The following is an 11,372-nucleotide window of genomic DNA, read 5'->3' on the forward strand; positions in this document are numbered from 1 at the left end:
TGTCGGGAGAAGTGTCCATAGTAATGGTTTAGGGTTTAGGGTTTAACGTTTAGGGTTCAGGGTTTAAGGATTAGGATATTTTTTAAAATAAATTATATAGCAATGGCTGCACCCAAAGTGGACTGCCTACGTACCCAAACGGGATCAAGCCATACGTAGTTCTGTTAATACAAGCTATACAGTCCAAGTCAAGCTAACATACTAGACTATCCTAGGTAGTCTAAGTATCAAAGCCCAAATCCAACATGCATAAGACATCAACACTAACAAACCATTACTAAGCCTATTAAGTATAACTAATCAACACTAGGTGTCCCATAAAACAAATAAAAAAGTGAAGCCTATTACCTGAAATGGAAAGTCGAGAAACCATCTGCATCTGCTCGAAGGAGACCTTCAATCAACGAAGGAATATTGTCGGGAAAATTGTCTGGGTTAAGGGTTTACGGTTTACGGTTTAGGGTTCATGGTTTAGGGTTTAGGGTTTTTTTAAAAAAAACTATATAGCAATGGCTGCACCTAAAGTTGGTTTCCTACGTACCCAAACGGGATCAAGCCATACGTAGTTCTAGTAATACATGCTATACAGTCCAAGTCAAGCTAACAGACTAAACTAGACTAGGTAGTATAAGTATCAAAGGCGAAAGGCAACATGCCTAAGAAATCAACACCAATCGAGCATCGTAAGCATATCAATGGCTGCACCTAAAGTTGGTTGCCTACGTACCCAAACGGGATCAAGCCATACGTAGTTCTGTTAATACAAGCTATACAGTCCAAGTCAAGCTAACATACTAGACTAGCCTAGGTAGTCTAAGTATCAAAGCCCAAATCCAACATGCATAAGACATCAACACTAACAAACCATTACTAAGCCTATTAAGTATAACTAATCAACACTAGGTGTCCCATAAAACAAATAAAAAAGTGAAGCCTATTACCTGAAATGGAAAGTCGAGAAACCATCTGCATCTGCTCGAAGGAGACCTTCAATCAACGAAGGAATATTGTCGGGAAAATTGTCTGGGTTAAGGGTTTACGGTTTACGGTTTAGGGTTCATGGTTTAGGGTTTAGGGTTTTTTTAAAAAAAACTATATAGCAATGGCTGCACCTAAAGTTGGTTGCCTACGTACCCAAACGGGATCAAGCCATACGTAGTTCTAGTAATACATGCTATACAGTCCAAGTCAAGCTAACAGACTAAACTAGACTAGGTAGTATAAGTATCAAAGGCGAAAGGCAACATGCCTAAGAAATCAACACCAATCGAGCATCGTAAGCATATCAATGGCTGCACCTAAAGTTGGTTGCCTACGTACCCAAACGGGATCAAGCCATACGTAGTTCTGTTAATACAAGCTATACAGTCCAAGTCAAGCTAACATACTAGACTAGCCTAGGTAGTCTAAGTATCAAAGCCCAAATCCAACATGCATAAGACATCAACACTAACAAACCATTACTAAGCCTATTAAGTATAACTAATCAACACTAGGTGTCCCATAAAACAAATAAAAAAGTGAAGCCTATTACCTGAAATGGAAAGTCGAGAAACCATCTGCATCTGCTCGAAGGAGACCTTCAATCAACGAAGGAATATTGTCGGGAAAATTGTCTGGGTTAAGGGTTTACGGTTTACGGTTTAGGGTTCATGGTTTAGGGTTTAGGGTTTTTTTAAAAAAAACTATATAGCAATGGCTGCACCTAAAGTTGGTTGCCTACGTACCCAAACGGGATCAAGCCATACGTAGTTCTAGTAATACATGCTATACAGTCCAAGTCAAGCTAACAGACTAAACTAGACTAGGTAGTATAAGTATCAAAGGCGAAAGGCAACATGCCTAAGAAATCAACACCAATCGAGCATCGTAAGCATATCAATGGCTGCACCTAAAGTTGGTTGCCTACGTACCCAAACGGGATCAAGCCATACGTAGTTCTGTTAATACAAGCTATACAGTCCAAGTCAAGCTAACATACTAGACTAGCCTAGGTAGTCTAAGTATCAAAGCCCAAATCCAACATGCATAAGACATCAACACTAACAAACCATTACTAAGCCTATTAAGTATAACTAATCAACACTAGGTGTCCCATAAAACAAATAAAAAAGTGAAGCCTATTACCTGAAATGGAAAGTCGAGAAACCATCTGCATCTGCTCGAAGGAGACCTTCAATCAACGAAGGAATATTGTCGGGAAAATTGTCTGGGTTAAGGGTTTACGGTTTACGGTTTAGGGTTCATGGTTTAGGGTTTAGGGTTTTTTTAAAAAAAACTATATAGCAATGGCTGCACCTAAAGTTGGTTGCCTACGTACCCAAACGGGATCAAGCCATACGTAGTTCTAGTAATACATGCTATACAGTCCAAGTCAAGCTAACAGACTAAACTAGACTAGGTAGTATAAGTATCAAAGGCGAAAGGCAACATGCCTAAGAAATCAACACCAATCGAGCATCGTAAGCATATCAATGGCTGCACCTAAAGTTGGTTGCCTACGTACCCAAACGGGATCAAGCCATACGTAGTTCTGTTAATACAAGCTATACAGTCCAAGTCAAGCTAACATACTAGACTAGCCTAGGTAGTCTAAGTATCAAAGCCCAAATCCAACATGCATAAGACATCAACACTAACAAACCATTACTAAGCCTATTAAGTATAACTAATCAACACTAGGTGTCCCATAAAACAAATAAAAAAGTGAAGCCTATTACCTGAAATGGAAAGTCGAGAAACCATCTGCATCTGCTCGAAGGAGACCTTCAATCAACGAAGGAATATTGTCGGGAAAATTGTCTGGGTTAAGGGTTTACGGTTTACGGTTTAGGGTTCATGGTTTAGGGTTTAGGGTTTTTTTAAAAAAAACTATATAGCAATGGCTGCACCTAAAGTTGGTTGCCTACGTACCCAAACGGGATCAAGCCATACGTAGTTCTAGTAATACATGCTATACAGTCCAAGTCAAGCTAACAGACTAAACTAGACTAGGTAGTATAAGTATCAAAGGCGAAAGGCAACATGCCTAAGAAATCAACACCAATCGAGCATCGTAAGCCTATCAAGTGTATGTAATCAACACTAAGTGTCCTAAAAAACAAGTAAGAGGGTGAAGCTCTTACCTGAAATGGAAAGTCAGGAAACCATCTGCATCTGCTCGAATGAGACCTTTAGTCAACAGAGGAATATCTGTCGGGAGAAGTGTCCATATTAATGGTTTAGGGTTTAGGGTTTAACGTTTATGGTTCAGGGTTTAAGGTTTAGGATATTTTTAAAAATAAATTATATAGCAATGGCTGCACCCAAAGTGGGCTGCCTACGTACCCAAACGGGATCAAGCCATACGTAGTTCTTTTAATACAAGCTATACAGTCCAAGTCAAGCTAACATACTAGACTAGCCTAGGTAGTCTAAGTATCAAAGCCCAAATCCAACATTCATAAGACATCAACACTAACAAACCATTACTAAGCCTATTAAGTATAACTAATCAACACTAGGTGTCCCATAAAACAAATAAAAAAGTGAAGCCTATTACCTGAAATGGAAAGTCGAGAAACCATCTGCATCTGCTCGAAGGAGACCTTCAATCAACGAAGGAATATTGTCGGGAAAATTGTCTGGGTTAAGGGTTTACGGTTTACGGTTTAGGGTTCATGGTTTAGGGTTTAGGGTTTTTTTAAAAAAAACTATATAGCAATGGCTGCACCTAAAGTTGGTTGCCTACGTACCCAAACGGGATCAAGCCATACGTAGTTCTAGTAATACATGCTATACAGTCCAAGTCAAGCTAACAGACTAAACTAGACTAGGTAGTATAAGTATCAAAGGCGAAAGGCAACATGCCTAAGAAATCAACACCAATCGAGCATCGTAAGCCTATCAAGTGTATGTAATCAACACTAAGTGTCCTAAAAAACAAGTAAGAGGGTGAAGCTCTTACCTGAAATGGAAAGTCAGGAAACCATCTGCATCTGCTCGAATGAGACCTTTAGTCAACAGAGGAATATCTGTCGGGAGAAGTGTCCATATTAATGGTTTAGGGTTTAGGGTTTAACGTTTATGGTTCAGGGTTTAAGGTTTAGGATATTTTTAAAAATAAATTATATAGCAATGGCTGCACCCAAAGTGGGCTGCCTACGTACCCAAACGGGATCAAGCCATACGTAGTTCTTTTAATACAAGCTATACAGTCCAAGTCAAGCTAACATACTAGACTAGCCTAGGTAGTCTAAGTATCAAAGCCCAAATCCAACATTCATAAGACATCAACACTAACAAACCATTACTAAGCCTATTAAGTATAACTAATCAACACTAGGTGTCCCATAAAACAAATAAAAAAGTGAAGCCTATTACCTGAAATGGAAAGTCGAGAAACCATCTGCATCTGCTCGAAGGAGACCTTCAATCAACGAAGGAATATTGTCGGGAAAATTGTCTGGGTTAAGGGTTTACGGTTTACGGTTTAGGGTTCATGGTTTAGGGTTTAGGGTTTTTTTAAAAAAAACTATATAGCAATGGCTGCACCTAAAGTTGGTTGCCTACGTACCCAAACGGGATCAAGCCATACGTAGTTCTAGTAATACATGCTATACAGTCCAAGTCAAGCTAACAGACTAAACTAGACTAGGTAGTATAAGTATCAAAGGCGAAAGGCAACATGCCTAAGAAATCAACACCAATCGAGCATCGTAAGCATATCAATGGCTGCACCTAAAGTTGGTTGCCTACGTACCCAAACGGGATCAAGCCATACGTAGTTCTGTTAATACAAGCTATACAGTCCAAGTCAAGCTAACATACTAGACTAGCCTAGGTAGTCTAAGTATCAAAGCCCAAATCCAACATGCATAAGACATCAACACTAACAAACCATTACTAAGCCTATTAAGTATAACTAATCAACACTAGGTGTCCCATAAAACAAATAAAAAAGTGAAGCCTATTACCTGAAATGGAAAGTCGAGAAACCATCTGCATCTGCTCGAAGGAGACCATCAATCAACGAAGGAATATTGTCGGGAAAATTGTCTGGGTTAAGGGTTTACGGTTTACGGTTTAGGGTTCATGGTTGAGGGTTTAGGGTTTTTTTTAAAAAAAACTATATAGCAATGGCTGCACCTAAAGTTGGTTGCCTACGTACCCAAACGGGATCAAGCCATACGTAGTTCTAGTAATACATGCTATACAGTCCAAGTCAAGCTAACAGACTAAACTAGACTAGGTAGTATAAGTATCAAAGGTGAAAGGCAACATGCCTAAGAAATCAACACCAATCGAGCATCGTAAGCCTATCAAGTGTATGTAATCAACACTAAGTGTCCTAAAAAACAAGTAAGAGGGTGAAGCTCTTACCTGAAATGGAAAGTCAGGAAACCATCTGCATCTGCTCGAAGGAGACCTTTAGTCAACAAAGGAATATCTGTCGGGAGAAGTGTCCATATTAATGGTTTAGGGTTTAGGGTTTAACGTTTATGGTTCAGGGTTTAGGGTTTATGATATTTTTAAAAATAAATTATATAGCAATGGCTGCACCCAGAGTGGGCTGCCTACGTACCCAAACGGGATCAAGCCATACGTAGTTCTGTTAATACATGCTATACAGTCCAAGTCAAGCTAACATACTAGACTAGCCTAGGTAGTCTAAGTATAATGAAAACTATATACTACTACTCTACTACTACTACCCCTTTAGAAACTGCTGCTATTAATGTTGTCAATATCTCTATTGATCAAACCAAACCCTTTTCATATACAAGCCATGCCAATTATATCCTCTGTCCTGTTTCTATCATCCTAACAACCCCCACCCCTGGAAAGAATCAAGAAGGCAGCAGTCTTGCCTGTCTCAGTCTCCTTGTGTGTTTCAGTTCCAACGCCAATCAAGTAAGCCCACCTGCAGGAAGCAACAGGGAAGGCAAAGAAGAAGAGCAGATGATGATGGTGATGAAGACCAACCACCTGGGAAAGTGAGAGTTCAAGAATCTTTAAGAGGCAACATACTGGATGGAAGTTCCAGGAAGAAAAGGGCTCTCGCTTCAGGCATCAATCCAAATAACCGTGACCATGATTGCTGGTCCCACTCTACAACTAGCCAAGGCACAATCCAGCAATGTGTGCTGCAGATTATTCCTTTCTTGGAACTCCTCAACATGCAATGCTATAAGGCTTCCAGAGTTACGGACGACTTGGTGAACACAGAAAGCACATAAAACATAGGGATATACAGATCATTGCTTTAGATTAAGAATATGATAAAACATGAACTGTGATTATTACAATCAAGATTCAGATCATACAAAATGAAGGATAACATAATATCAATAAAGTTTCCTTTTCAATCTCGTCACTTATAGATAATTTTGTCCATTCATATTTCTCTTCTAAATCAAATATAAATGTGAAATAAAAGCCAATCAATCCCTTAATTTTACATAGTAGATCGACATTCAAAATTTTAGAAATTTCCATCCTACCATTGGATAGTTTATTTGATTATATTTTGCTTATTGCTTATTCATCTGTCACATTGTTATCTTTTCGGTATGTTAATTGTACATAGACAATACTTTGGAACATATCAGTGGACCATTTTGAAGATCGCCGGGAAGGATTGATGCAAATAACCGTAAATTAAAAATAATCACACCGTAAGATTTCTATGTTTCAAATGTCTATTATTATTTTGAACAAATTAAGAGTGCGTTCGTTTATAAAATTATAATAAATTTCTATATTCATCCAAACAATTTTTGAAAACATCAAATCAAATGTTTTTTTTTTCACATTTTATATTATATTGAAATTTAATTTTATATTAAAAATATTATATCAATATTTATTTATATCACATCGTACAACTATTCAAATTTAAAATTTTTATTATTGAAATCCTAAACCAAAATTCAAACCTCAGCGCAAATACATCCTTAAGTATATATTGCCAAATGAATTTATTTTTTTATTTTGTGATTTTCAACTTTACTATTTGGTGGTGTAGAGGTGACTTTCCACACCGTCTCATATGCTACACATAATTCGCCTAGCGTTGAGTTTTCACATTATAAATTAAACATAACTTATTAAAAATAATAAATGGTTAGATTATTAAAATTTATTGTAACACCCCCTAAAAAATTGCTATCATTTACTTATTTAGTTACTAATATTTATTGAAAACACAATCTAGTTTCTAAATTATTTGGTCCAAACTGGTTTAGGGTCTTTATTACAATAGTGATGAGCTATAAATTAATGTTTAGATCAATAAACCAATTAACCTAATATAATATTCACAAAAGTCTTCTTCAACCCATAACTATCACATTATTCATCACCCATAAATACATCTTCTAATTATATATATATATAACTTTCAGAGATAATATATATAATGTTGAAAGAGAGTTGCAGAATCGTGGCCACCACCTTCCTCAGCCTCCTCCTGACTTTCCTCGTCCTCGCCCGTCTCTCCGGCCGGCGGCCGCCGTCGCTCAGCCGCCATGAAATCAATTCATCCTCGACTGTCTCCTCCACGTTGGTCGTTCTTACAACGTTAATACTAACCCTAATTTCTTCTCTGGTAACCTTTGCAGCAATGCTGCATTGCATATTTTCGGGAAGAATCACAAACCCCTCATTTCTATCCGCCATAGCCAAACGGCGTTGGTTCAGCTCCTTATGCATCCTCCTCCAGCTTTTTCTGATGCAGCTTTGTCTTAGTTTAGGGGTTCATCAGACTGTGTACGAGGAGGAAATAAAATTTGGTCGTAGTATCGATATTGGAAGATTGGGTCTTTTGAGAAGATTAGCATTTGCATTTGGACTGCATGAATCGATGGTGTTCTGGTCGGAGAGTGTGGTGAAGGTGGCGGTGGATATGGCGGTCGATACAGGTTTGAGGCGGTGGTTGTGGCCGGAGAAGGCGGCGATGGTGGGTGGGTTGGTGAATTTGTGGTGGCGGGGGTTGGGGGAGGAGGCGGAGGTGCTTGTGGCGGCGCCGTGGGTGGGGCGGGGGCGGGGGGTGGGTGTAAGAACAGCGGATGTTATTGGATGGGTGTTGTATTATTTGACTGTAACGTTAGGACTAATCAAAATGGTGCTGATAATACGGAGGCTCTACTCAAACATTGTTCGAGGAAGAGACATCAAGGATGACACTATGGTTATTGTAATTTGATTATGTTCGATCCGCTTATTTGTTCAAAAGAAATATCGGGATTTAATACGAGAAATTAGTAAAGAATTTTATTAAATGATATACGTATAAAATGGAATGTGAATGGATCATTCACTCCAACCCGCCCTATCTCATTATGCATCATCACATACTCATGTATAGATACATAGATATGTATACTATAAAGTAATGTGTGTGTGATAGAGAAGGAGGAGCGATGACGAGGATCTCTCCCAATGTTACTTTACAATATGCTTAATTTTAGAGTTCTTTCAATAGAATTTTCAAAAAAAATGTGCATAGACATGAATAGTCTGTGTAATTTGGATTGTCTTAATAAGGTGGATAGTAATTGCTATGGCTGTATATATTTTGTAAGATAATTTGAAAGAAAATTTTTTTATGTAAAGTATAAAATATAAACATAATAAATATATATATGATATATTAATATTTTTTGAAAATTTAAGTGTTTATTTTTTTGGTTAAAAAAACACACCCTGCGTTTTCTTTTAGATTTCTCATTCGGCCAATCAACTATTCTATTTTGTTAATGTCTTTGCCGTATTTTTTTATTTGTTATTTCTGAGAATAATAATTTACCATGGAGAACAAGAAAAAAAAAAAACTTAATAAAATATGTCGAATATTAAGTAAAAGTATATACGCATAGTTTCAAAAATGGAATCTCTAGTCATATATAATTATTATAATGACAGTCAAATTGATTTTATTCCTTTAATAATATTTAAATTTAATTAAAAATATAACAATAAAGAAAGTCAAGAGAAAGAGAAAGATAACCAATCCAAACAATAGCTTTTTATGCTTTCAGTTCTAACACTATTAAAATTGTGGTTGTTTTTAGATTTTTAGTTTTGGTTTTGGTTTTAATTTTTATTTTATATTTTATTAATCATAAATTTATTTTAAAAAAATAAATATATCAAATTCAATATATTTTTTTTATGTTATACTAAAGATTATTTGTATATTTAAAATAATATATTTTTATACTATTCTTAACTCTAAACACAATTATCGCAATTTCAACCAAGTAACACTATGTTCCCATATTTTGGGTTTGAATTTTACTTAAACAATATTTTAGTATAATAATATATATATAATTATTTTATAGAATAACGTAATTATTGACCAGTAACAATTTAAAATAAAAAGCTAAAAGAAACACATTTTCAATTACCAAAACGAATAAACAAACAATAAAACCATTAAAATAATAAAATAACACATACCCGCCCAGAAAGACCCCAAAAAACAAATTAAAATTAATTAATTATTCCTACTATTATCCCGACACATATCCCATAAATTCCGGGTCGGACTCCAGACCCGCCATCGTATTCGGATCCAACACCACCTCCAAATCGACACTCCCATTCCCCCCTCGACCGGGAAACGCAGAAATCTTGCCGTCGAATTTATTCGCCGGTCCGCTCCCGACCGCCGCCGGTTTTCCCCACCCGAAATCGTTGTCGTACATCGGAAACCTCGGCGAGCTGCCCATCGTGATCATCGCGCCGTCGAAATTGCCCAGCGGGAAGCACCGTGGGTCCCGCTCCCACGCCGCCACGTATTTCCGGACGGTGGCGCCGTCGTGCGCCACCACGTTTTTGTGGAGCTCCGCCGCGCACCACCGGAGGTCCTGGCTGAGGACGTTCCCCGCAGTCGCGTACGTCGGAATGCTCTGGATCGCGTTTCCGAAGTACAGCGGGTTAAGCTTCGGCTCCAGCCGGTGGCGGCAGTTCACCGCCATCCGAAACGTCGTCGTTTTGGAGGACGGCAGGTCACGCGCGCGCGTGATTCCCCGCCATAGTAACGCGCATAGCGATTGGAATGATGAAATCTCAGCCGTCGATTTCCCGCGCGTGTCGTGGCTGTGCTTCCCCATCAGCTCCACCAAGTCGATCGCGCCGGCGCCGGCGCCGCCATCCGATTTTCCGCACCCGTAATTAACCTCGGCTTTCAGCCGTCGGATCGAGTCGCGGCTGAAGCCGAAGATCCTCTCCTTCAGCGGCGCGTCGACGTCGAAGGTGACCGTCGGGCCACCGTCGGGGAGTTTCAGCACCGCCGGCGAAATCAGAACGGAGTCGCGGCTGAAATCCGGCGACCTCGAAATCCAATTCCCGCCGCGGCTGACCTCCGCAAACGTATTAAAGAAGTTCCAGAACGACGTCCCGTCGGTGACGGCGTGATTCACGGTGCAGCCGATAAAAACGCCGTCAGCTAACGCCGTTACCTGCACAGCTAACAGCGGCCTAAAATGCCCTTGGTAGCTCACCAAATAGTCACAGGCGAAGAAACCCTTGAGCCCCGCCGGAATGTCCAAATCGCCGGCGAGAAGGTGAGACCCGTCGGCGTGAATAAAATCAACGCCGGCGTCGTTGCAGGTGATGTAAACGTACCCAGCGGAGTCGGTGACGAGGCGTCCGGCGAGCGGCGGGAAATGCAGCAGCGCTATGGATAGGCTGTGCTTGAGATGAGAGAGCATCTCCGGGACTGGAAAGTGGGGATGAAGGAACAAGCAGCCTTTCTGAATGTAGTGACATGACAGCATCGGAAGGTCGGAAACGGAAAGCTTGAGGTCAGGCAGAGCAGATTTCTGAGCAGGGAAGACGGTGCATCTGGAGACGACTGACACCATTTTTGGGGGATTCAGCTGCAGTCTACCTGCCTGCCTGCCTGACACTCTCTCGAACAGTTAGTGAGGAGTGAGGTAGGTGGGTAGGGTGGGGTGGGGTAGGGGTATGGGGGCCTGCCTGCCTTGCGGTATTTATAGGTGTAGGGGTGAGGTGGGTGCATGAATCCAGAATTTGGTGAGTTGACCACAAATATTTGATGTAAGGAATGGATGAATACATACATAGATAGATAGATACATATACATACATACATGTATATGTACACACATACTCAAAAGATATATGTGATGATTAGGCGGCACGTGTACAACTACGGGACTGCGTCGCCCTCAGGAAGCAAACACCTGTTATCATAAACTTAGGTATGAGATCATATTTCATACTTAAACATTTATGAAATTAGTCTTTTTCAGAAAAAGAATATTACATTATATATGTTTATTTTTTATTTAATATTTTTATTTTAAATATGGATAAATACTTATTTATGGCATATTAAATAATTGCTTCAACTTAAAAGT

The 11,372-nt window shown here is 39.3% G+C and overlaps 2 protein-coding genes across 2 annotated transcripts; one reads left to right on the top strand and one right to left on the bottom strand.

Annotated features, from left to right (window-relative positions):
• Window positions 1-7,711: 7,711 nt before the first annotated feature.
• Window positions 7,712-8,185, top strand: LOC127245049 (uncharacterized). Its single transcript, XM_051265693.1, has one exon. The coding sequence runs from the start codon at window positions 7,712-7,714 to the stop codon at window positions 8,183-8,185; it is 474 nt and encodes a 157-aa protein (XP_051121650.1).
• Window positions 8,186-9,325: 1,140 nt separating this feature from the next.
• LOC127244717 (BAHD acyltransferase DCR-like) lies at window positions 9,326-10,965 on the bottom strand. The gene has a single exon (XM_051265198.1). The coding sequence runs from the start codon at window positions 10,851-10,853 to the stop codon at window positions 9,498-9,500; it is 1,356 nt and encodes a 451-aa protein (XP_051121155.1). The 5' UTR covers window positions 10,854-10,965; the 3' UTR covers window positions 9,326-9,497.
• Between the last annotated feature and the right edge of the window lie 407 nt (window positions 10,966-11,372).

Source organism: Andrographis paniculata, unplaced genomic scaffold, assembly GCF_009805555.1.
Source record: "Andrographis paniculata isolate CXL003 unplaced genomic scaffold, ASM980555v1 Contig21END, whole genome shotgun sequence".
NCBI lineage: Eukaryota > Viridiplantae > Streptophyta > Magnoliopsida > Lamiales > Acanthaceae > Andrographis > Andrographis paniculata.